Raw genomic sequence first — 26,787 nt, 5'->3', positions numbered from 1 at the left:
ACACCTGGATAGAAAATAGTCCAATACAATATAGTTTGTAAAATGGTGACACTTTTTTTCATAGTTTCTGCACTGATGAAATAAGTGCGAGGTACACTGTAATAAGAGAGATTTGGAAGTGATAGCAGACATATTGGCTGCTTTAAAGGAAATGCAGGAATATTGCAAACATTAGCAATCTGTACTGTTTTATACTGCACATTAGTGTATCTCAGAAGTGTTACACAGCGTTTACATTCAGTATACTTTTATTTAAAGAATCACAGGTTTTAGAATTGTTTTAATCGATGAGCTCGATGGAGTTGCATCGAAGCATTTTTTTTATTTTTTTCCACATATTACCCACTGGTCATATTTTTAGATTTAAACCTTCACAGGCTCCCACACATTGGGCAGCATCCCCGCCTGTTTTACTCACTTACTCTGCTGCCACACGCATACGCAGCGCCCGTCTCCTATACAGCGTCGTCTTCAGCCACACACATTCACATACCCATAAACGGTTTCTCATCACAGGGTACAGTAAATATCCCATGGTGCCATGTAATGGAACCTCCAGGTGGTCTGTGATTGGCTTGGATCACTGAACATCCCTCAGAGATGGTTGCAAGCTTCCTGTTGTCATCTCTCAGTGGGGGGTTGTGCCGTTGAGACTCATTTTTGAGTTGTTTGTGCATTTCTTCCTCATATGAGGACAGCTGGTTGTGATTTTAAAGGAAATAAAGAAAATTGAGTCAAGTCTGTTTGCAAATGCTTTATTGACTTGTTTTTATACCAAGACCTACATGTTACACTACTTATACACAACACAGGTGGCCCAGGAAATAACTCATAAATAGCTGATTTCTAAATTACACCTTTTTCGAGGGTCAGTTTACCCAAATTACCAAAAAAAATAAATAAATAAATCAGTCAACAGCCTCTGGTAGTTTCTAGCCATGTAGACTGCTGATTTGTTTAACCCAGGCTTTGATTTCTTTTCTTTTTTTTACAAATTGGAACGAACACCTTATTACAATAAAAAAGAAAACTCAATACTTGAGTGCACTTCAAAGCCCGACTCTTGCCGTTTATCTGAGATTGCTACTGATAGTTACAGTTGCAGGAAAAGATTCATAAACTGTTAAAGATTTTCTATATTTCTGCATGAATATGATATTAAACATCAGATTTCAACAAAAGTCCAAACTCGAGATAAAAGGAAACAAAAAATAAATGACATTTACACTCTGGTTAAAAGTTGAGTGTGTACGTGCTCCCTGTTTTTATTTATAGAGCTATCAAAGTCTGTTCTTCACAGCTCGTGTTTAGGGAAGTGAATAATTACCCTTTTGTTGTCGTTTGCACAAACAAAGGAAGAAAGGAATTTCTAAGGACTTAAGAATAACAACTGTTTATGCTCATCAGGCTGGAAACGGTTACAAACCCACCCACTAGTGTTACTTTCCACAGGAGTGACTGACAAAGAGTAAGGAGTACGGCAGCTCCAGGTCACTCACACTGGATAATGTTGGTGTGTTGCTCTTAAAGAACACTAATGCAGTTTGCTAAAGATCACCAGGACAAGTGATTAGGCCTTGTAGATGAATGAGACCTCATCCGATATGTGATATATTTGAACCTGTTTTGCTGCATCTGGGCCCTAATGGCTTCCCAGTGATCCAGTTATACGAGTAAATTTTCCTCAGTAAAAAGTGGCAAATTCTATTTCCCTTTATTTGTTTAATTGAGTTTTCTTTATCTACTTTTCAGACAAGAAAGTCTGACGTTTTAGGTCATGTTGTTAGAGAAATATGAAAAATTCCAATGACTTTTCTAAGTTTCTGCACCTGTAAGAATTTATGCCATCTGATTATGAAATATTATGTACTATTATTTTTAAACAAATCCCTTTAAAATAAGGTAGACTATTAACAATTGTGACTGAGATATGTGAGCAAAACACTGAGAATTATAAAGTAAACGCCCTCTGGCTGACAAACTGGAATCAAAACAACATAAATGATTTAGATATTTTCAACATTGCTGAACTGCATTCTTGTTACTATTCAGCACTCAGCAGCAAAACCATGAGCTAATATGTACGTCGGGCCATAATGCAGTGTACTGCAGACTTGTTTTTCCCCTTAAATTATATATTTTTTTACATATAAAAATACAGTGAGCCCATTGAAATCAAAACTCACAGTCCTTTTACAAGAAAGTAGTAAAATACAACAGTGTGAATGAATAATACTTAAGGCTTGGACTGGAGGCTAACTCTAGGTTGTACAGTCTCATTTCATATAAAGACACATAGCAGCACCAACCCAAAGCAGAATACTGCACAACACTTTTCCCATTTACAGGAGCTACGACCTTGAAGGCATTGTGTTAATGCCCTAAACAGAGCAGATAGAAGCGTTAGCAACAGAACGCAATATGGATACAGTGGTTATATCTGGGTTGTCTGCAGAGGAACTAAAAAGTTGAAACGCTTTTTTTTTTTTTTTTTTTTTTTTTATATAATGGACTAACCAGGTTTTGGTGCCAAATATATCAACAAACACCAGAAAAGAGCTGTTGTCTGATCCGCTCTTCCGTCCTCATTCCCTCCTTGGGTCCAGCATTACCTTCCTGATAGAAATCTGTCCATCTTACTGACTTCTCCTGCTTGGACAGTGGCATCATGTCAATGTCAGTTTCCTCTTCCTGGTCTTCAAGAGAAGCTCTTCTCTTGGATAGGAACGAGAAGTCCTTTTGATGTGGTGCATCCTCTCCCCCTTCATCTCCACCTTTCTGCAGGACCGCTCTTTTGCTCCTTCCGCTGTCCCTGCTCTTCCCTCCATCTGCTGCCGCCTCCTCCTCCTCCTCCTCTTTTGCGTTGCTTCTTAACCCGTCCATCTCTGTCTCTATCAAAGGGGACCTGGTTTCTCGCTCTTCTAGCATTTCTCCAGTAGTACTTTTCTTTGCCTTGCTGCGACCCCTGAGGTTCAGCATCTGAAATCAAATAGATGCGTTTGAGACAGTTTTGTGCTGTGTGTCATGTCTTCCTCTTTCTATCTCTCCAGGCACCTGACAAACTACAACAAAGGGTCTTTATTGAAGCCTTCTTCCTGTACAGTTTGAGGCCAACTATTCGCCTATTATTAGACTTTTCCAGAGTGGATTTATATTTGCTGTACATCCCATATTTAGAAACATGACTTTTTAATGGCACCTTCTGTGACATAAAGTCACGTGCCCTAAAGGCACAACAGAGACAAGTGACAGGCTTGTTGCGAAGATGGAAGAAGAAGGGAGACAAACCTTGAAGTCTTTCCTCTTGCGCTGCAAAACAGGTCTCTGAAGAAACAGAATTTGCTTCGTCGACAAACTCCCGTCACTGCACAAAGAAAGAGAGCTGCCTTTTACTACTGTTAACCTGCTACGCTGTAATATGAGGAGCGTGCGCGTCACTATTTTAACTGAAATCCAGTTTCTGCATGCGGCTGTTTGTAAAGTGACAGGTTACAAGATAACAGCAGTTCAATGACGGTGTTATTGCTCGCAAGCTCTGACAGATTTCAAAAGTGGTTTCATGTTGAGATGAGCATATGATTAAGATTTGTCAGATCTTGAACCATCTGTCCTGCATATCTAAGCCACACTGTCAGTCCTAATCCTAAAAACAATGAGACAGGAAACATCTTAGGGGAAAGAATAATGGCTCTAAAGTTACAACGCTTAGTTCTTGCTGAGTTTAGGTAACTTTAATCAGAGCTTGTACTGATTTAGTGGATCTAGGTGCATGGTTGGGGGAGTTTTTTTTTTTAGGGTATAGTTCAGTACCTGTTTGTCTTGACAATAGGTGTGGGTAACACACACATCAGTCTCCATCCATACGGTGCTAAAGACTGAAGCAATGGGATGTAGTCTGTCTTTACCATAACACCCTGGACAGAGAAATCAGAACAAATGGCTCATATAAAGAATACAGTCGTATATTTATACATGTGCAAGCAAGAAGGAAAAAGCATAGGCTTACAGCCAAAATGATTTCTTAAAGCGCACATCTTATCTAGAGCACTAAAAACCTGAAAACCTCACATCAACAACTGTCCACTGTTCAACTACGATAGCGTCGTAAGAAGTGTTTGCAGTTTCCTCTGCGGAGGTCTGGAGGATGAACACACTATCCACAGATGAAACCCCATTAGCTGGAGAGAAAAAAGGGACAAATTGGAGACAAGAGTTAGATAAACAGACGGATATATGGGATTCAAACGGGAACTAAAAACTAAATCTCCATTCTCCAAATCTCTCACTTTTCATCCCCTGTTCCCCTTGACTTAAGCCTGCTTATTCCATGGGTGGCTGAACAGTGACTTATGGCATAAGCCGTGGACTTTCTGCACATAACACCATGCATATCATCCATTACTCAACAGTGAAGCATGGATCTACAGCCTGAGCAGCTTTTTCATCTTGTAAAACCCTGGTGCCACTCAACCAGTGAGAATTTTCAGGTTAAAGCGTTTAAAGGCATGCACTTTAAAGCTGCAATATAATCAGTGCTTTATAGAAATCAAGGGAAGTTGTAAAGTGAAACCAGCAAGCGAACCCGACCCAACAGATGTGCTCAGATTTTCGGGAAGTTTGTTGCTACTTTGGGGAGATCTTGGTTTTATTGTTGTTTGGTTCAGTCTCACTGTTTGCATTGGGGTTTTTTTTTTTTGCATTATAAAGACACCACCAGAGAAGAGCTGGACAAGGCTAGCAAATAGCTGGTGAACACAATCTACAAGGTGTTGGTTGAAATGAGAAATTAAAAAAAAGCTAAAGGGAGAAAAAAGATTTGGAAGGTGGACAGAAACATCGCATACGGATGTGTTGTTTTGTGTGGCCACTGTTGATTGCTAAAAATTTAGTGGTTTTAACTTTAAAAAGGGGATTAAAAAAAATAAATAAATCACGGTTGTGTTTGTAGATTACTGTGCTGCCCCCAAGAGGCCAAAACATCTATTTAGGTCTATTTTAGTCATAGAGGTTGTGTGTTAAAGGTCGAAAACTATACAACGGTATAGATTCAGTGGCTGAGGAGTTTGTGTTATTGTATTAGGGATGTCGTAGTTAAAGCCGAAAGGTTTGCACGCTGTGGATCTATTCAAGAACATACTATGAAAAGGTTCATTTAGATTAATTTATTTCAGTGTTGCCACCGTCTGTGAATTGGCTACAACACCAGATGACTCTTTGCTTTCACAAAGAATCAATTCCAGCTTAAATCAAACAAGTGAAAACTACCATTTAAAGGGGTTAGAAAGGGATGGAAGCACAACCTTGGTCTGTCAACTTTTTTTCTATGCATAACAGTACATGGAAAAATGGCACTGCATTGCTATGGTTACGGGACTTACTGTTATCATCTCCGAGATGGAAAAATCCATCAATGAGGTGCGCTCCGCTGTTGAAATGCTGGGTCAAGTGGTCGAGCCAGTGTGCATCAACTTCTGTGATTAGCCCTGCCTCCTTTTGTATTTGCAGTGGCACCCTGAGTGAGTAGAACCTCAGAGAGCTGTTCAGCTCCTCTGTGTGGTTGTACAGTGCAAAGAGCTGCATCCCTACAGACACGCAAATAAACAGGTGAAATTCACCAGTGCAGACACAACCCTGCTGCTGAGTTATCAAATTAGGAAACAAACAGGAGCCTGCGTACTTACCGGCCTGCGCCGGTGGAGAGGTCGCACCGTTGTCTTTTTCAGAGCTCTTTAGCCTGATATGGTTGTTGTTGTGCGTCGTCACTCTGCTTTGCCCATGTGTACGAGCAGACTTCCTTTCAGTGTTACGATCCAGTTCTGGAGAGCTGAGCCAGCTGTCTGAGCTTGAACCTCGTCTTTCTCTCTGGTCTGGAAGGCTAAAATGCTTCTCAGTGGATCCACTCAAGTTTCGTTTAGCTCCTGGTACAACACTCTCCTGCTGCCTTGTTGCACCTGCTGTTTCTGGAGGGCACAGGCCTAGCCCGTTCCCATGGGCATCTGCTGAGCTTTGAAGTGTGTCTAAACCAGGTTTGATGTGATTTTGAGGTTCATTTGCTGACTCTTTGAGGCCGATCTGTGAGGTAAGAACTTGTTCACTAGATTTGCCCGGAGCAGGTTTCAGGGGGCTGAAGTCTGGTTCTCTCTGGACCAAAGTATTGTGGTCCTGTGTGTTACATTCTAAATCACAATGGTCTAACTCAGAGGTGCAAAGATCACATTCAGCGCCATTTTGATGAGGTTCTGTGGGATCCGTCGGGCTGGCGTTGGCACTGAAAGGGTGTCGATGTATAGGAGAAGGGCTTGAATGTAAGGACGACAGCTCATCGGGGTCCCAATTCCCTAAGAAGCAAGGTCCTCCACCCGGCTGCTGGAGAAAGCCCACAAACATCACACCTTGCTCTGCTACATCCTGGATCTGCAATGGTAATAATATTATCCATCAACACTCATATGCTCTATTGTAACAAATCTGAGTGACACACACATGGATGCCTTTCACCGCACCACAAATAAATTTACAGTCTTTCCTACTATAGGCAAACAAAGCCTCATTTACACACAAACAAAGGCTGACATACACAGGCTAGATATTCTGCAAAATAACAACCTACCTAATCATCTGCAAAGATCAAATATTCAAATGACAAAAGGACCTCATTATCTCAACGCACCCATGTGTGTACATGTGTGACAGAGTGTGTGTGTGTGTGTGCATGCTGCTGCCTCCCATGGAGCTCTGCTGGTTAATTGTCAGCTGATATTTGGGCTGACAGTTTTAGACAGGCTCAACGGGAGAGAAATCAGATTGCAAACTACCACTGAACAATAATGAGACACATCTTCCCCTATTACCCGCTACTTTTGACACTTCACTCACCCATACATGCATATCACATTTTTAAAACACTCACTACTACCAACACACTCGCACAGTTTACACACAGCTTTATCTGATGAGTACGTCCAGAGGCAGACAGAGCGGGTACACTGGTGGGGGGTTTAAAAAAAAAGTCTAAAGTCTAAAATTTCAAAACTGAATACACACACAGACACACACAGATACCGTCAGTCTGTCTGCTCGATGCAGCTCCTGGGTTCTTATCTCGAACTCTCTCTGGCAGCTTGTGATCTGATTGGTTATTCATGTCACGCTGCCGGAGCCTATCACATTATACTCAGTGATGTGCATTTCCATCCAATCAGGTTTTCCTTTGTGCTCTCTGGGTGTTCAAATGCCAATCTATTCAATAGTGCACATTTTCATTTCCCAATGTAGAACTGTTGGAGAATTCATGAGCAGAGAGACTAAAAATGAGTTTAACAGCTGATAAATGCCAACGTTGAGGCTCTGTGCTGGCATGGTATCTTTGGGGGTTTCTGTAGTTTACTATAACGTTCTATTCATTATGTTACTCTTCCTTTGGTTTCCTTGTTAAAGGTTTAGGAAACTGTAACTGGAAATGCAACTAGTGGAATCCAGTATCTTTTGCTGATTTCTTCTCTTCCATCTTTTTTTTTTCTTTCTTATTTTTTAAACCCCCTCTTGGGTCCTACATATGACATCTGGGCTTGGGTTTTTGCTCAGCTCCTGTCACTATGCGTTGTTAAAATCCTTCCAGTCAGGTGAATTTGCAAGATTTTAAAATGGAAAAGCTCAAAGAAAATTTGCTCCATTTGAAATGAAGACGATCTGCATGCCAGTACCAAAGGCAGAGTTACCATATGGCACAGACAGGCAATTATAGGCAGTTGCCTGTGGCCTTATGAGCAGGCTAACAGTTCCTTTACTGTCACAGTCATGCTGTGCCAAGATGAAGCACACACACAGGAACAGTGCAACAGGTATGGAGAGAGTAAAGAGGGAGGTAAATCCGGTAAGATAATCCATGAAATGTGGAGCTCTAGAAATCAATGTGTGAATTTAAAATACTCTTAATGTCCTCCTGCCTTCTTTTGAGAAGCCTTTTGTGTGCACGTGTTCGCTGTAATTCACGTTTGAAATGACTGATTTATTACCACAGCAGAGCATAGTCAGAGTTTTGCATCTAGGCTCCGAGCTCATCACTACATGCAAATGTGTTACATATAAAACTGGGGAGTGATGCAGCTTAAATAGAGTAACACGGGGATGACGTGTTTGGTATATGACTCGAGGAGAGCGAGGTGCTATTTTACGTCTGCGTGACACAGTGCAGCTTGAGTTGCCTGCCTGAACGAGCTTTCAAATTTCACTCTATTTGACACAACTGCGCTCGCACATGAACTCACCCTCTTGACGTAGCTCTGGATCACTTCTGGGTCAGCAGCCTGGTGACCAGCCACACACACGTCCGTCTCCAGACGATTTCTTGCCCATCTCAGTTGGCTTTTCTCTGAACTAAAAGGTGAGAAATAACGACTTATTCACCATAAATGATCATTCATCATTTAGTTGAACTGTGCTCTCATGAACCAGAAAGTGTCAAAATGTGCTGGCTCAGTTATAACATTACCCTGGACTGTTCCGTTTAGGTTCATATGTTCTGTTCATTATAACCACAGCGTGACCAAATAGCATTACAGTCTAAAGGAGGCGCAGCTATATAGATTCTGGCAGATGTGCTCATGTTCATGAGCGCTCATTGGCCCAGAATGATCACTGCAGAAACATAATGTCATATCTGATACAGGGAGAATTTTCCATTTTAGGAGAACACACATTCATCAAAACCACAAAAGACTTATTAGGCAGAAAAAGGACTGAATTTCCTTCTGCTCCCACTGCAAGACACCATCATAAAAGGAGTATTCAGATACGCCTCTTCAGATTTGGATTGAGGTCAGTGGGAAGGCCGTGGTAATATCTTGTGCTCTGAGGCGTGAGCGACATTCTCAGCTAGATTTGAAACAGTAGATCTGTCATATATTTTTTTTTTCCCTTTCATTTTTAGGGTTTTTGATGAAAGGGGACGGCAGTGACGGGGAGATAAAAGGCAGAGTAAAGGGGACGAAGGGGGGTGACGAGGACAAAAGAAAAGTGGGGGACGGTCATCACTGAAGAAAGCAGATGAAAGGATGGAGAGATGGCTTCTCTCTTTCAGTGTGTCGTTCCCCTCTGGCGAGTGCTGATGATGCAATCAGCCGTCTCCACGGTGACAGGTGCCAGGAAGCAGCAGGACCACTTGGCAGGAGGGGCATCAAAGGAGCAGCTTGGCACCTGCCGGTACACTACTCTGTGTGTGTGTGTGTGTGTGTGTGTGTGTGTGTGTGTGTGTGTGTGTGTGTGTGTGTGTGTGTGTGTGTGTGTGTGTGTGTGTGTTGCTTGAATTCACATAAAAAGAAGAGAGTAGGGTCTCTAAAAACTGCAGAATAAACAAAGTAATGTCTTTAATCCCATAGTCTCTAGATGACAAAAAAATGGGAGGTCACATACTATCTATTCAAAGCTGTCTGAATGAAAGACAAAAGACTGATCCAAAAGGGGTCTTGTCTACATGAGACGTTTTCTTTATTCAGATAATTAAAAAAAGTTTCAGTGAGATGATATCAAACATGTTGGAGAGAGTGTGGACTGCTTAAAGTATTAGATTCCTCAGGTATACTTTGAAAATGGAAAAAAAATGACAGGATCTTAGGGAATGGTATGTAATGCACTCTCACTATCTGGAAAAAAAAAATGTCCAAAGAAAGCATTTCCTTTTTTTTGTTCAAATACTGGTTCTCTTATAGCAATTAAACAAGACTAAGGCTCTGTAGCCATGCTAGTTGCTCTGTAAGGCTGTACTTCTCCGGCACAGCATTGCTGGTCTTATAGAAGTCTATGGGAAAACAGCTTTCTGACTTGACCTCTGTAAATATATTGATGAGGTTATGGGCTCAGTTACTTGTTTCCAGTCATATTGAATAAAAAATTAAATCTTGGTTATACTATGTTTCAAAATGAAGGGATGTCTGTGGTACATTCAGTTCGTTACAACCAAGATGGCAACAGTGGAAACGCCCATCTTGATGCTTCAAAACGAAACCTCAGAAACCAGTAGGTGATGTCACAGTAGCTACGTCTAGCTTTTATACCGTCTATGCCGCTAACATGCTCTTGATCACAGTGCTAAACCTTAGTGAGTCCCCGAACCGTAAATGCTTTTCAAAGTTTCGTCAGGTACGTAGATTTTGAGATAACTTACAAAATAAGAGAAACATTTAATCTTCTTATGGACAGACAAGTCAGCCATTATTGTTCTTCTTTTAGGAGCAACAAATGTCTTCATAAAAATTTTAGAAAAGTCCACAAACTGTAAAACAGATCAATCCTCTGGGTCTGAAAAGTAACATTCAGTAGTGCCCTAAACTTATACTCTTTCAAATGGCCAGAAGGAGCAACTCTTCTGGTTGTCAAAAGTTTGATCATATAGAAGTCCATGAGAAATAAGGCTTCATCCTATCTTATAGAACCTCATAGTACTATCTTATCCCAATAGAGCACTTCAATCTCAGAGTGCAGGCTTACCTTCAGTTTCCAGAAGCAAAGTGGGAAGCAGAGCCTTCAGCTATCAGGCCCTAGCTCCCAGTTTGGACTCGGGAGACACACAGCCTCTCTACTTTTCAGATTAAGCTTCAAACTTTCCTTTTTGATAAAGCTTATAGTTATGGCTGGATCAGGTGATGCTGAACCATTCCTTAGTTATGTTGCTTCAGGTTCAGGCTGAGCATTCCTTCTCCTTTCACCTGTTCACTGCCACTTTATTTTCATGCTGCAACTGCACGTTAACTTTTGTCTTCTGTCTCCCATAGTTTGTGTTTTATTCGTCTCTCTTTTTGCCCCCCCCCCCCCCCCCCCACCCCCCCCCCCCCCCCCCTTTTTTTTTCTCTTTCCCCTCCACCACCCAACCAGTTGCAGCAGACAGCTCACCTTCCCCGAGCCTGGTTCAGCAGTTTCTTCCTGTTAAAATGAAGTTCTTTTTTCACCAAGTGCTTGCTCATTGGGGATCGTCTGATTGTAGGGGTTCTCTGTGTAATCTAATGTCTTTACTTTACAGTACAAAGGGCCTTGAGACAACTTGTTGTGCCAACATAGCTAAAAAAGCAAGTGCAGGCAACTGGAAAAACCAGATACATCAACACAGGACAAACTAAAATAAGGAAAACTGATGGAAAACATTGGGAAAACTTAATACAATGCAAAGATAAAACTGAGAGTGAGCTATGAACACACCAACAGGACTGCATACATCATGATATACACTCATAAATAATGAGCAGTCTCAGGAGATCTCAGCATGTACAGCATGTATATCGTTTATATTTGGGTTCATTAACTTTTTTTGATGAGATGCTGAGAATGAACTCAGGTTGGAAACATGCAAGAAGTGAAGAGGAACTGGGTTACAGATGAGACAGCTACATGATTTAGTCTCAGTACTGTATAGTCAAGAGTGAGAGAATTGGGATAGTGAGCTAAAGTTAGCCATTTTAAGTGGCTGACTCACCAGCAATTAAAAAAAAAAGGCAGGTGAGGAAGCTTGTGATAATGAGTCTCCATTGGCTTCTATGTCAAAACAATGAAGTCACAAAAGCTGGCAGTTTCTAACGACTGCCTAAATCTGGCTGCAAATTAATCATCTTAATTATCGTAATCAATCTGAAGTGAATATTCTTACAGGTTAAAATTTCTTCTCTAAAGGTGGGTGCAGATGCTCAAGGTCAAGGTGTGTTTGATCTGTTTACCTTGGTGTCTCTCGGACCAGTACGGCCCGGTGGAGCTGGCGCTGGATGTGTGCTTGGCGAGGCCCACAGGGGTGAACAAAGGGGTGGACAGCAACCAGGACAAAACCCTGCGTGTAGAGCTCCCTGACCTGAACCGGTAGCTCTCTGACCGAGGACAGACAAAGGACTGATGACACCGGAACCTCTGGAGGGAGGAGAACAGGTGAACAAGGTTATACAGGAATAAGGTAATAGGAAATAAGGGACAGGTTGAAAAAGAGAAGGTAGAGAATTATTTAGAAATGGATAAAAGCTGAAACAAAGAGGAGGGGGCAGAAAAAAAAAGAGAGGGAGAAGTGGGGAAAGAGACAAAGGGACAAAGGGTGTGAAAGAACAAAGATGGAGCATGTTTCATTATGATAATTCACACTGAACAACAACACATGGCATCTTCATGCTAAATCTGAAACTAATTACACCAGAACTATTAGCCTCTGTCCTCACTGTCACCAGCACAGTCTGGCTTTTGGAAAACACACACAAGTGTGCAGAGACACACACTGTTATGCACGGACAGATGCTGGAAAGTGCTTATTTGAAAACATGCCCGCCCATATTAACAGACACAGAGTTTAATACATCTTTCCCCATGACACAAATGCACACACACACACACACACACACACACACACACACACACACACACACACACACACACACACACACACATACACACATCAAAAGGTTTGACAGACAATGCTATCACATTGCTTGTTTGGGTGTATGGTATTAGCAGCAATCGCTAACACAGAGCCGGTTCTCTTATTACCAAACACAATGGAAAGAAAACCCGTTTACTTCAGTGGAAATGGTTAGCAGGGCTTATCGTATGGAAGCAAATCCACCAGGGAGAGCGCAATTTTTGTGAGAGCGACCCTCATGAGGTCGGTGCATTGTAGTAAGGCTCTCTGCCTGTTTACAGGCTTTTAAGGAAGCTTGCATGTATGGTTGGGTGTTTGAGTGAAGCCAGGTGTGTGAGAGGGAGGAGGATGGGGACACGAGAAGTAAACAGGAGACAGAAAGAACGAGGCAGTTAGCAGAGCTGTGTTAGAGAAGGAGGAGAGCAGAGAGAGAGAGAGATGAGGCTGTCTGTTTGTGCCTGAATGCTTGTCATCCTTTTCCATTCAATCTCATTTGCATGGGTCTGGAGAAGAGAAAATAACCTGAATAAATTAACCAGACACACACACAAAAAAACACACAGACATCCACACATGGAGAGGAAAAAAAAAATGTGCAAGCCATCTCATTTTCAATTTGTTCCTCATCATCTGGCATGTTCACACATATACACACACAGACACCCAAGAAGCTGGCAAGTATGTTAGAGATACAAGCACATGAGGACACACTCTCCTGACTCCCATCTCAGTGAAACAATGGGAGGAAAAAAGAAAAAAAAAAAACTCCCAGAGAAAATCCAACCATCACATCATTTTGGCATAAATGCTTGGAACCACAAGAGCCTTTCATCAAGCACACACTTAAACGGGTGTCTGTGGGGACTTATCAAAAGCAGTACAGTGATAATAATAACAGCTGGAGACTGGGGTAGGGTGGTGGTGGTGGGGGATAACAACGATCCTGTCACCGTAAACAGTCATTAGCCGTCATTAGCTCTGCGCGGCTGGCACTCACCCACCAACGAGATGCAGGCAAGGCATCGCAGCTAATTCAGGCAGGGCATACAGAAAGTTATTAGGGTGCTCTGCAAGCGCTTTAGGCTGGGAAGCGACTTCATTTATACTGTCTGCCACTGTGGGATTTAAAAGGGTTGGACGCAATTCCGCTCCAGAATGGGAACGGCTCAGGGCCGAAAAGCTGGATGGAGTTTTGTAGTGTTAGAAGGGTGAAAGTGCAAGAGTGCACGTGTTTAGGAGAGTCTGAGGGATCCATCAGAATGAAACTGTTTAAAACTAACGGGGAAGTCCATGAGTGCGTTTATCAGATTGTGCATCCATACACTACAAGTGCTTAAAAGATTAAAAAAAAAAATCCAAGGATACATTGTTTAACAGGCACAAGAAGCAACTGTGGGACAGTTCTGTCAATCCTCTATTTTTGTCTCAGCTTTGACCACATCGCTGCCACTCTGGGCTAAAGGCAGTGCCTCACTTTTTGACCCTGGATTTCACAAGCTACACGCAGAGTGTGAGAGTCATCCCCTTCCTGTAGTTGCCTGAAAGGGCTTATTAATTCCTTGTACAAATCCCAGAATTTCAATGTGTGACTGTAAAGCATATTTTGCAGTGCATGCGTGCCACAGTATCACAGCAAGCGCGCGCGTGTGTGTGGGCCATCTTTTTGCCTGTGGTGTCTGAGTATGCGCGCATGAGAAAGGAAGAGTTTGCGCTAAGCCTGCTAGGTGATGCATGGGGATTACTACTTACAGCCACCCTCAAGGCTTATCCCCCTGCTTGCTGGAGGTTCACGTTTATTTAAATAGCCTTCTAATGACTTGCAGAGGTTTTAGGCGAGGATATGTGCCAAAACAGTGACTATAAAATAATCAACTTCCAGGAGCCTGGAGCTCCCCCGCTGTCTGAGGAATTCAGCTCCAAGTTATGACAGTTGCTGGTCAGTATCTGAGCTTTGACAGAGGAAGAACGATCTCCTCAGAGCATACACTTTATGAGAAATGTCTCAGAGAAAGCGTTGGGTTCACAAAAATGGCTGACAAGTACAAGCAGGAAAAAAAAAAAGGTTTGCTGTGGTGAGAACACAGTGTGGCGCTTAAGACACACACAGTGCCCATGTACTTGTGATGCTGTGAATTCCAGTCTGGCTCACTTTTGACACATAGCATCTCTCTGCCATCTTTGCTGGCATTCTCTCAAGGCCTTTTGCCAATAAAACTGAAACTGCATAAAAAATAAATAAATTGAAAGATATGAACTGTGTCACACTGACAATCTCTCTTTGGGAAAAATGTTGATGTGCTTACCTTGGAAAACGTGTCAGGCAACGCAGATGCCAAAAAGTGATGGATCTGTGGCATGTCTGATACATCACGTAGTGATTCTAATAGCAAGGACATATAAGAAAAGAACCTAGCATAACACTGTGGTGGAAGTCAAGTACAAAAAAGATGCTTCTATTATACACGTACAAGCATTGCAAAATCTACACATAACTCTGCTCCAAAGTAAACTTGCCCACAGGTATGCAAAAGCACCGCAAACAGCTCCACCAACACACACACACACACACACACACACACACACTCAGACGCACACAGAGCTGAGCATTAGACACATGTTGTAAGTTTTAATGAGCCGAGTGGGTCTCCATCTCTGCAGGGCAGCAGAAAGTCATCAGCAGAGTTCAGCTCCTCGCTGTCTGCTCCAGAGACCGGCGTTAGTCACACAGCATCACACCTAACTTCCTTCCTCACACATCGGCAGAGTCCTGGCTCCCGCTCACTCATCCTCACACCTCTAGCTCTCTTTCTCGCGACTTCTCCCCTCCTCGCTCGCAAGCTGCTTGTTCCCCTCCGCGCACCAGACCCGACCGCCATTCACCGCAACTCTGGTTTTTATGCGCTGTTCAGTCTCTCATCCTCTGTTCTCTATTACAACCCCCCCCCCCCCGTGACTCCGCTCTCCACTCTTTTCTATACGTGTTTTCCACTCTTTTTCATTTCTTCTGCTCATTATCCGAGCAGAGCTTCGACACCAAAGCCGGCTGGGTTTAAATGTCACACCTGGCTGTTAGATTTTATACTCTGCGTTCATGCTGACATGTCAAGGTAACTGATCAGTGTTACAACAGCGATAATGAAGATCATGGTGCCTTTCGTGAAGGCAGATAATCTGTCAAGCTACAGCAGATTGGTGATTAGAGAGTAATAAGACAGTTGAGTTGAATGAGATGTAAGATTCAGGTCATGTGACAAGATGGGCCTTGACAAATCAAATGAATGGCCCATGTGTGAACCGCAGGGCAAATGCCTGAAACATTGAACATATTTCTCCTCATCCTCCTTGGATTAATTACAGGGTTGCTGTGACCCGGAGCTTGGCTTAGTCACATGGAATTTTTTTTTTCAGCTCAAGCGCTGCGAGAGCTCACAAAACAAAGGCTGACACTGTATCATCAGCAACACTGTTTCTGGTGAGTTTCATCACTCAGCGGTCAAAGGTCAAGTTAGAAATCACGCTGCGCTCCTCCTCGTCCTGAACATTAAGCTCCTCTTCCCGACAACACAACTTAGTTTAATAAACAGCCATCCAGTCTCCCATATTTCAAAGCGGCACCGGCAAAAATATTTGTTTTTCATTACTGTGTAGGAGTCATCAAGTCACGCTGGCAGGGAAATAATGCTATTAATGGAAGCCAAATTGAATTAAAGCATGGATTTGACCGTGGGTTTCCTCAATGTCACGGACTGACATCCAGATTCCTCTATCTGCCTCCTACATACACACAAACACACACACACACAAATACAAATAAATCCCTTTGCTGGGAATGAGGTCTCTCAATCTCCACAAACAATCAGATAATCCTCCAGGAATCCTTCAATTCTCTTGGTCTCTCTATCACAAATGGAGAGAGAGGGAGAGGGGCCGGCATACACCCTCTCACAGACACACACACACACACACACACACACACACACACACACACACACACACACACACACACAATCAATTCATAGCAATTGCGTTCACCCTAAAATAGTCTACCCATCTTAAGCAGCTCAGGTGACATCAGTGAGTTTACCATATAAATGACCTGCCTGTCTGTTGAAAGATAACACTAACTCTGTTGACTAAGTGCTATGAAGTGTTTTGCGTGCGTGTGAACGTACCACCGTGGCTGCTTGTACGATCACTGTGTGAGAGTGTGTGCGCGTGTGTGGTCCTCCTGCATCTTTATGCGTGCGCTGCTGCACATGTGATTAGACAATTTATCTGCTACCGCCTTTAGCAACAAGGAAGACAAGCAATCCTCATGTCTATTGTCTGTTTTGGTCACCACCATTTGGGGTTGCCATATTTCTCTCTGCCAACACTACAGCCTAACTCACTTGCCAAACATAACAGGGCTGGCTGAAAATGAAGCCGACTGGCAACCGGACCGGTGCCACTTGGCCGTGGCTTTGTGCCTGCTGTCTGTTACAGTGTTGCATTTGAAACTTCACAGAAAAGGATTTTGGTGAGCTACTCGCACCTGCTTCTCCTTGTCAGGTGATGAAGTGCACCGCAGAGGCTCTTAGAAACACTGAGCCATAAGGAAAAGAGGCTTCAACACTATCTGTTTCTACTTCTCACCCCTCTTTTCCCTCACGCCTTCTCTCCACAGACCACACCGACATAATGGCAGAATTAGTATTTTTAGAAATCAAATGCCTCTAGAGGATTCTCATCAAACATTCTTAAGACGCAGTCAGCATACACACCCACACATTATCAGACACGCAATTGTTCGTATTTTCAAATAGGTACAAACAAACACACACATTTCCAAAGGCGGTATCTTGCACACGCTCATCCGCTTTAGTATACTGTCACTGTGAGAGGGAGCAGCAGAGGGAAGTTAGAGGGCATTGCTACAGCACAATACAGCTGAATCTCAGAATTAGAGTCTTTGAACTCACTGCAACAGGAGCTGCACGCAGACACAACTTCAGCTTATAAGCCACTTTCTTCCCTCGAGATACTTACTATATGATACTTACTATAAGAGTTGCTGACCCAAACATTTCACTTCACTGTTTCAAGTTAGAATAGCAACTGTGGCTATTTCATGAGTAGAGCACACATGCACAAAAGAAACACTGTAACCAGAGTTCAGGATGACAAACCAAAGCTGAGTTCAACACAAAACAGCAAACTGCAGCAAACAACCATACTCAGTTGAAAGAATTCCTCCGAATTACTCTGGAATGACCAAATGTGAAGACACATTCCTTGGAGCCTCCTCCAGACTGGAAGTGGGACAAACAGATCTGAATGAAGCTCGCCTGCTGCATTTCAGGGCCAAGATTTGTTCTTCTTCTCATCTGAGCTGCGTCTGAAATCTCTCTCAGTAATTCATTCAGTCACTCACTCATTCATTATGATCATAATGATAGCAAACAGAAGGATTTGGAAACTAAAATTTGTAAAGGCATCTTTAGATTCATTTTTGCCAAGAATCAATTATAATTGATCTATCAGCTACAACGGGAACAAATATTGAAGGATCCCTCCTTAAAGCCAACAGCTATTAGACTAAGCTTGTAAATTTTTGGTAATAAACAGAAGAAACATGCATGTACAAATAATCCCCCAATAGGCAACAGACTAGAATCATAATTACATATTATAAGGATGATATTGCTAATTGGTGATGAGTGAGATAGCGTCTGTTTTAACTTTTGTTATGGTTATCTAGAAAATTAAGCCTTCAGTTTTGGTCTCCAGTAGCTCTGGACTGTATCTGGCGATTTAGCTGCTACTTAAACACACCTATGTTTGCCATCTAGTCACTCGCTTTAACAGCAGTTTGGCGCTGGGCAGGTAGGCCACCATCAGGTTGTCAGAGCTTTTTTCACCCTAGTAAACAGGGCAGCATCAAAACAGTAAAGGTGCAGGACGCAAAAGCGCCACAGAGCTGATGTGAACAGCGATCTTGCTGTCTGTTTTTTCAGCGAGACTATGCAGGCCCAGCCCAAGCTCTGCAGAAGAACAAAGTAATAAAACTTTTACGTATAAATGGGGATATATTTAGTATTAAGAGAGCAATTTCTGTCTGTTAAACAGAGATGATTGACAGGACACGGAACTGTGCTTCATACCTTCTTTTCCCAAAAGGAAATCCAGGAAGTGGTAGGTATAGGCCACTCCAATTTTAGTCTCCACCTGAGGACGTCGGAGGGTGGAGTAGATATTTCCTGGGCTGTGCCTCTCTTCAGTCTTGCGCAACTTTGGGAGCCTACACCCCATATCTCTGTGGGAGGGGAGGGGAGGGGAGGGGAGGGGAGGGGAGGGGAGGGGAGGGGAGAGGAGAGGAGAGGAGAGGAGAGGAGAGGAGAGGAGAGGAGAGGAGAGGAGAGGAGAGGAGAGGAGAGGAGAGGATTAGAAAGCTTTTTCAAAAGGTGTGAGATGATAAGAAAAAAAAAACAGAGGAACATGGAACAAAGGCTTGAGTGGGAGACATGGAATCGATTGAGTTTCTAAATATACAAAATGCATTAGCACTTCCAATAGAGTACGTGATAGTCACACACAAGCTTAATTCCATTTTTTGGGGGGGGAAATAATGTGTGTATCTAACGTTCACACGTTCAAACCTCACACAGACACATGTGCTGCTGTAGCACACTGAAATATGAGAGTGTCAGCCATTACCTGCTTGGTGGGCTGTGATACGGGCATCTCCTAATCAAATAGGGCTGATTGAGAGCGACATGTTTGATCAGAATGAATTAAAGCAGAAATGAGACTGATTTCCTGCCCTGTCAAGCAGAGCGACATGAGACTAGATAGATAGAGGAGAGGAGAGGGGAGCCGAGATATTAGGCATGTTGTACCACTAACCAATTTATATGTTGATCCAAGGCTTGCCTCGAAGCACAAACAAATCTGTGTTATTTTAAGAGATTTAAAAATTATGTAAAGACCAACAGATTGCCTTGAGAACACAATTGAGGAAATGCAATTTGGATGTGGCTTGAAATTTCTTTTAATAAAATTTTCACTTCTGAATTTCAACAGGCAATGTAAGATCCAAAACTCTGGACTGCACATAACAAAGAATAACGACAAGAGCGAGGTGGGGTGTGAGACAAATAATTGGGAAAAGAAAGTAGAATTGCAAAAGAGAGGGCAGAGAGAGGACTAAATGACAAGAGAAAAGGGGCGTGACCAAAGTCAAGCTAATCTGATGCGACAGCGTTGGCACTCCCAGAACATCTCCACAGATAAGCTTAATATTCCTGTCTGCCACGGCCCGTAGGAGTCACACGATGAGGTGGGCATCTGCACGTCTATGTGTGCGAGTGTGTATTTGTGAGCGTGCATATGTCTTCCCCAGGGGCAGGTCTATATCTGTATCTCTGAATCTGTTCAGGGAGCATGGAGAATGACACAGAAACTCCCATTGGGCCAAGTGCATGGACATTAACTCGGCTAACGATCCTAACAGACTACATTAAGCCTGGTTTGTGTGTGTGTGTGTGTGTGTGTGTGTGTGTGTGTGTGTGTGTGTGTGTGTGTGTGTGGTGACTTACAATTTTGATTGTATGCATTTTGAAAGGTTAGTAAGTTGCAAAAAAAAAAAAAAAAAAGCATCTTTGTTACATTTTATAGGTCATCTGCCTTAAAACAGTGCACTCAGTTATAATAAATTTTTCAAAGATCACATAATTAAAATTCATTATTCTTTCAATACAACATGCTGCTTCATAATGAGGACAAATGACGAGAGATGGAGGGAAGGAGAGAGCCAACAGTATATTTTATCAGATCGGCTCTACTCTTGACCCTTCATAAACTCTCGTGCACCATTAGTTTCTTCAGCTTCTCCTGTTCTTAATTTGCAAAACTCTCTCCTTGCCGTTTCAGGCTCTTTACTTCTTCTGTCCACCACCTTTGATTAGGACCACTCCCTACACACTCCTGGCACAATGGCCTTGATTAGCCTTAGAGTAAACTCATCATTTTTGTGTCCCTCTGATTACAAGACTTGTCAGCATCCCCTTTCTTGTCACCAATTCTGACCTCTACATGTGCGTCTTCCTGCCACATTTCTTTTCTCAACTTCCCTCCAGTCTTGCTATCTTAGTCCCTTACCTTACCCAACACCACTTCTCTCCATTGTGTCCCTTATATCATCGCAATGTGGACCCCGGGAAGAATAGATGATCCAGAGCTGTAGCTAATGGGAATTCTAATAAACTAAACCTTTGCACCATCTATTGCTGTGTACCATCTCTAATCCTTTCAGTCTTTACAATATAATGTTACAGTGTGCCCTTCCACATTCCCCATCCTCCAGCCATCCACTCCCTTTGTCTGGTGGCTCATGAGTTTTCTCCCCTGCAGAGCCTACTAAGTCCCATAAAAGTATTACAGTGTCTCCAGACAGGCAAACAGACAGCTGAGTGGGCCTCAAGTTATGACTAAGTTAGAGCCTGAACATCCACTCCCAAATATTTTTCCTCCTGGGCTCTACTTTAATACACTCTGTCTGCTGAGAGGGTAAAGGTAGGGTAATGTTGGGATGTTTAGCAGGCTTCATCCCGGCTGGTTAGGGAAAAGGGATTTAGGTTTGGGAGTAGATGGAAGGATCAAATATAGGAGAGAGGAGGAAGATGGGGGTTACAATCATATAGAGAGACAACAGTCTTCCATCACTTTCCTTGGATCCTCTCCAACTTTCCTACTCTTATTCCAAGTTCTGCCCTATTCCATGCAGAATCTTCAAACACATCACATCCATTCAAAATCTCACTCCTCTCCATTCATACGGCACTGGAATAATACACTTATTGTTTTGATAGTAGCAGTTGATTTTGTTGCTCTTAAGTAAAGCGTGATCGGTCTTGGTGCTGACTGGCCAGCTGTACTATTCTATTTATATTTTATTATCCCTTTCATTGTGTTCTGTATCTGTAATTGAACACAACACTGAAATGAAAAACCTAGGTTGTAGTGCAACAGAAACTCCTCTGAGTTGAAGACTTGGGGCCTTTTTGCTACATGCGAGGCCTTTTTCTCTACATGTCGACTTCAAACAGAATCTCTCGCTTGCTGTCGCACAAACACATGAGCAGAAAAAGGCCTTGACAGCAAAAAAACATCCATTAAACGGGTAGAGACAGGAGAGGGAGACAGATAAAAGGAAAGAAGAAGAGAGAGCAGAGTGAAGAGGGAGACAGACAGGGAGTAGCAGAGGGCTTCTCATTAGAGAATCTCTTGTAACAGAGAGTTTTGAAATGACAGCAGATTTACGCGAGAGCATAATCCGTCTGCACTATGCCACCGCTCCCGTGCCACTCGGGGGTGGGGGTGGGGGGTAATGCCCGTTTTCCAAGAAGCAATATTCATCCGCAGCAGAGGGAGAGCTGAAGATGGACACAGGCTTGGGGAATTTCACAGTGAACGTAAACAGAACCACCAGGGAGTCTCTACAATAGTGGAAAGCTGAAATTCACATTTTTCCATCTCATGCTGAACATTTTTATTGTTCTATATCGAGCTCAATCCCAGCATACATGCATAAGGCCATTTATAGGCTACAGTACTAGTTACTTTATTAGCCTATTCCTAGAGCATTGGAGGTTTCTAAACTCATCTGCCACTTCATGAGTAACACCTTGCATTTGCCTTCAGAACTGCCTTAATTCTTCATGGCGCTGATTCAACAAGGAGCTGGAAACATTCTTCCCAGATTTTGGTCCATAATCGCTGTGATAGCATCACATAGCTGCTGCAGATTCGTTGAATCCCCACTCCACCACATCCCAAAGGTGCTCTACTGGTGACTGTGGAGGCCATTTGAGTACAGTGAACTCACTGTCATGTTAATAAAAACAGTTTCAAATTATCTGAGCTCTGTGGCATGGTACATTATCCTGCAGGAAGCAGCCATCAGGAGATTGGTAGCCTCAGTTTCCTGTTCTTAGCTGGCAGGAGTGGTACCCACTGCGGTCTTCTGCTGCTGTAGCCAATCTGCTTTAAGTTGTGACATTCTGCACATTCAGACATGCTCTTCTGCATACCTTGGTTGTAATTTTTTTCTTTTTTTTTTGGTGGTGGTGGTGGGGGGTTAAGTTACTGTTGCCTTCCTATCACCTCATTTTGAACTTCACTAGGCCATCTTGAACATGTCTACATGCCTAAATGTATTGAGTTGCTACCATGTGGCTGATTAGATATTTGCGTCAATGAGCACCTGAACAGGTGTACCCAATGAAGTGGCTGGAGAGTGTATGCAGAATTTTGAAAGAGGTTTATGTAATCAGGATAGTGAAATTCTTATCCATCAAGCAATACCATTAGAGATGCCTGATCATCCCAAACTCATTCTGCAGCAAGACATGCAGTACAAAGAAGAACGAAACAGATGTTTTGATGTTCATGGAGCTCTGATGTCACCATTATAAAATCAAACCAGTCTGTGAATACATGATAAAACTGAAATGGCCTAAAACACAGAAATTCTGGGGGAAGTTATCTAAGGTGTGCCAGTGTACCGAGGAGAATTAGTGATGTTTTAGAGGTCAGATTTGATGGCAACAATACTGTTTTGTTTTTGGGTTTTTTTTGTTTGTTTGTTTGTTTGTTTGTTTGTTTGGTTTTTTTTTGGGGGGGGGGGGGTTTGTTTGCCTGTTTTTTGTTTTTGTTTTTTTTTTTGGGGGGGGGGGGGTAGGTGCCAACATCTAATTTAATTAACTGATCAATGTAAAATATCTTTTCTAGTCTTGATTTATTGTTTAATAAACTTTGAGTATGATTCCAAACCCCCACCCACCCACACAAAAACAAAACAAACATACATGTAAATGTGACACTTTTTGAATGTGTAGAAGGTTTGGAATAAAGACAGAAATCTCACTAAAATACACCCAAAAATACATCATTTGCACATCTGACAAAAGAGGGAATTCTACCGTTGTGTGTGTGTGTGTGTGTGTGTGTGTGTGTGGGTGTGTGTGTGTGTGTGTGTGTGTGTGTGTGTTTTGGCTGAACAGAGCAAGTTGGCAATTACTATCTTAAAGCAATGCAGAATACCAGAGAGCCTCACTACAACAGATTCCAGTATGTGCTGCCTGATTTTGTTTTTTTCTGCAACAAAAATAGAGACATTTCCATCATAAACAGAAAAGTGCATAAAAATTTACCAAAATGCATGAAATTAAAATGCATGTAAGTTCAAGCCCCCCCAAGTAAGACTTACGGTCATGGATCAGTGTATGTTCAAGTAAACAACATGAACTAAAAGGTCAGGCTTCAGACTGCTGTAAAGGTTCTGATTCAGACAAGTTTCTCTACTCTGAGCTCTTTATGCTGTCAGTCAGAGGACAGAATCCCCACCCAATGGCCATTCAAACCTTTTGTTTATGAGGGACAGCCAATCACAGGAAAGCTGACTTTAAGGGTGTGTGTATGTGTGTGGGGTTTTTTTTTGTTTTTTTTGTTTTTTTGGGGTGGGTGGGGGTGAACTAAGGGGCTGCACCAAGGGCCAGTGTAAAATAAGTAAGGATTATTCTAAACTGTGAATTATGCAAATGCAAGAATTGAAAATACTGAACTGGAAATGAGCATCACAGGTTTACTTGAAGTGTAGCCACTTGCATGTCAGAAATTGTTAGAGTAATAGCAGTGGTGGTTTTTTATTAGCAGTAGCATAATGAATCACTGACTTAAATTATTACAGTGGTCTAATTTATAGTTTCTGGAATAGGAAAAAAATAACACAGGCTTGAATTTTTACCATGTTTAAATGAAGAGTGTAAGCTTTCTTTTTCTGCAAAAAAAGCTTCCACTATAGTAGATAGTGCCTCCTGTGTCCTTTTGTGTATCCGTTGCACTAAAGTGATTTATAGCAACAAGAAGGTAAATAAAACTGTCACTGCTGGCTTCCATTTTCCTTTATGGGCCTATTATAAAGCCATAATTTGCACCGCTTGTGAGCAGATGGCATTATAAATAGGTTAGTGTATATGCAGGGTTTTATTTAGTTATTTACCTGTGAATAGTTTGGGACTCTGAATTAAGTCCTTTTCATTTATGTAGTTGTTTAGGAATAAATGAAGGAATTCTGATGAAAACTGCATGCTTATTTTAGCAATCTTATATACATGTACAGGCACAGTATTTCACAGCATTTCAAAATTAGAGGTGACAGACTAAGCCCTGGGGCGTCAGCCTTACCTCCCACTGGGTGGGGGAGCTCCACCCAGTTTCTATTCAAGAATAATGGACGCTGATCACCAGGAAACAGAAGAAATGCAAAAATAAAGAAATAATACAATGAGCTGACAGGCAGAGTGATAAAAGACAGGCAGGGAGTCGGGTGGGAGCATGTCAAGTTGCTTGGAGCGAAGTGTGACTCCCCTAAGCAACAAAGTAGTCACCTCAAACGGTGTTTTAATGAGGATGCACTGGGAGGATAAAAACTAATTATGACATTGATGTATTGGTCTGTCTCACAGCTTCTCGCACAGCCTATTTTTCTTTTTCTTTTTTTTTTAAAGCGCAGTTTATGAACAAAGGAGGATGGCTTAGACTGGAGCATCAATTTACTAAGCCCTGGGGTTCCTGAATCCATCATACATAGGCCTATTAGACTCGATTTCAGAGGAGCAAGAAGAACTGGTGACACAGAGAACATCAGGCAGCTCATGGCACGGCCAGTATGATAAACTGGGTGTCAGTCACCACTGATGCTATGCAGTGTGCAGCCATACATACCCATATAACTAATTGGTGTCCCGTGCATTTTGTGAGCGCAGCCTAGCTTGAAATTACATGTTTCTGGTTTTCCTTTTCCCCCCTCTTTGGTGCGTTCAACCCCAACCACACACACCCCACTCTACCACTCTCACAACACGTGGCTGGCTGGCGGAGCCCGTTAACGGCGGTAGTTTAGTGAACGGGAAATGATACATGACAGGGCGCTTACGCACCAACTCTTTCACGTTGTGACGCACATACACACACGCTTGCTTTTCCATCTCCGCTCGGCACATTTACCCTACTCCGTCACGCTATATCTTGAGTTCACTTCAACCTGTGACAGTGAGCAGAAGGCTTATTCATTTCGTTCCGCCACGAATATAAATGGCACACAACATCACACAAATCAAATGACTGTCTGAACGCCTAAACCAAAAGCATTTCTCGAGCTGTCACCGGTGTTTTATTGTGGAAGGCTCCCAAATATTAAAAAAAAAAAAAAGCATTTCTCCTTCTTTAAGACGTAAATGCGTCTTAAAAGTAGTTTTCAAAGCTGCAAGATCTAGAGGATAAGTTATTCAACAGTGGGAAAAGTTATCTAAACATTATGTGCATTTTTTTTTTTTTAAGATTGCGCACATTCACAACACCAGGAATCATCTACACACCGCTCCTTTTACTTTACAGAAATTTAAGAGAATCCAAGACTTTTACTCACAATCACGCCAGTCCTGATCTTACTGTACTGGAAGGCTCCTCACACTTGAGTTAGTCCGCGCGCTTCCCTCTCCTCCCTCCTTATTTCTTTACTGTATCTGCTCCAGTCACGGATGCTGGATTGAGACACTCTCTCTCTTTTGGCTCTGACAGCTCCAATAAGAAGAAAACATGAATCCTTCATTTAGAAACAACTGACTTCACCGCAGGCTCGTGATAAAGTCCCCCTACCTTCCTGCAGCAGCAGCAGCGTGTGGTGGAGGAGTGAAGGAGAGGGCGGTTTATCTCATCCTCTCTCCTCCTTCCTGTTGTCCCTCACTCGCTGCTCTAGGTTGGATTCTCTGGAACACTTCAGGATAAATATGCACCCCCTTTCTTTGGTGGTGGTGCGTGCCTCAGTGATTAACCCCAAGGAAAGTAACAGAGTAGCATTTATGAATGGTGATAAGCAGTTTCCAGATGTTTTTGCTCTAGTAGTCACGTCACATTCTGGGTACTATTAAGGTCATTAGGCTTGGAGGTGTTTGTTTTTCCAAGGGCTTCCCCCTTTTAAAATTCATATTTCATAAGAAGCAATCCAGACTTATCCATAATTCAGAAACGTCTGACTGAGGAGGGTGGGTGGGGCTGGTGGTTGGCCAGGGGGGCTGAACAGAGCCCCCTGGGGAACCCTGTCACACCACCAGACTGTGACAAAAACAAAACGCTGTGACCAGGAGTTGATGGGCTTGTTGCCAGGGAAAGACAGGCAATCCAACCCTGACTAAAAACCAGCAGCCACTGACAGGTTTATGAGGCCTGTGAGTGGGAGCAGCAGCAGTGATGGGTATGTTGCCGGTCTGTAGCTCCATGCAGATCACCAAGTATGACAAACAGGAAGTTTCAAAATAATCAAGAGCATCTAAAGGGATGCAAAAACACTAACAGGCTTAAATGAT

At 42.6% G+C, this 26,787-nt stretch overlaps 1 protein-coding gene across 2 annotated transcripts; it reads right to left on the bottom strand.

Moving 5' to 3' along the window:
• Positions 1–781: 781 nt before the first annotated feature.
• On the bottom strand, positions 782–26,197 carry rftn1a (raftlin, lipid raft linker 1a). 2 transcript variants are annotated; one of them, XM_030741316.1, is made up of 11 exons: positions 26,081–26,197; positions 25,851–26,002; positions 18,526–18,677; positions 11,703–11,886; positions 8,268–8,376; positions 5,682–6,414; positions 5,379–5,582; positions 4,069–4,178; positions 3,811–3,914; positions 3,289–3,364; positions 782–2,979 (listed from the first exon to the last, which is right to left on the bottom strand). In XM_030741316.1, exons 3-11 carry the CDS (start codon positions 18,671–18,673, stop codon positions 2,539–2,541), a joined length of 2,109 nt encoding a protein of 702 aa, XP_030597176.1. In that variant the 5' UTR covers positions 18,674–18,677; positions 25,851–26,002; positions 26,081–26,197; the 3' UTR covers positions 782–2,538. The 2 variants fall into 2 exon arrangements, with proteins under 2 accessions (XP_030597176.1, XP_030597175.1); XM_030741315.1 differs by having other exon boundaries at positions 25,851–26,101.
• Positions 26,198–26,787: the final 590 nt, after the last annotated feature.

This window comes from Archocentrus centrarchus, chromosome 11 (assembly GCF_007364275.1).
Source record: "Archocentrus centrarchus isolate MPI-CPG fArcCen1 chromosome 11, fArcCen1, whole genome shotgun sequence".
Lineage (NCBI taxonomy): Eukaryota > Metazoa > Chordata > Actinopteri > Cichliformes > Cichlidae > Archocentrus > Archocentrus centrarchus.
Note: the sequence above shows the minus strand (reverse complement) of the source record. Positions and strands in the feature narration are given on the sequence as shown.

Coding starts and splice junctions, on each gene's coding strand:
- rftn1a (XM_030741316.1), bottom strand. CDS start 18,673: ATGGGGTGTAGGCTCCCAAAGTTGCGCAAGACTGAAGAGAGGCACAGC. Junction 3,915..4,068: donor AACAGTGGACAGTTGTTGAT/GTGAGGTTTTCA, acceptor TTCTCTGTCCAG/GGTGTTATGGTAAAGACAGA. Junction 3,365..3,810: donor CCTATTGTCAAGACAAACAG/GTACTGAACTAT, acceptor TTCTTTGTGCAG/TGACGGGAGTTTGTCGACGA.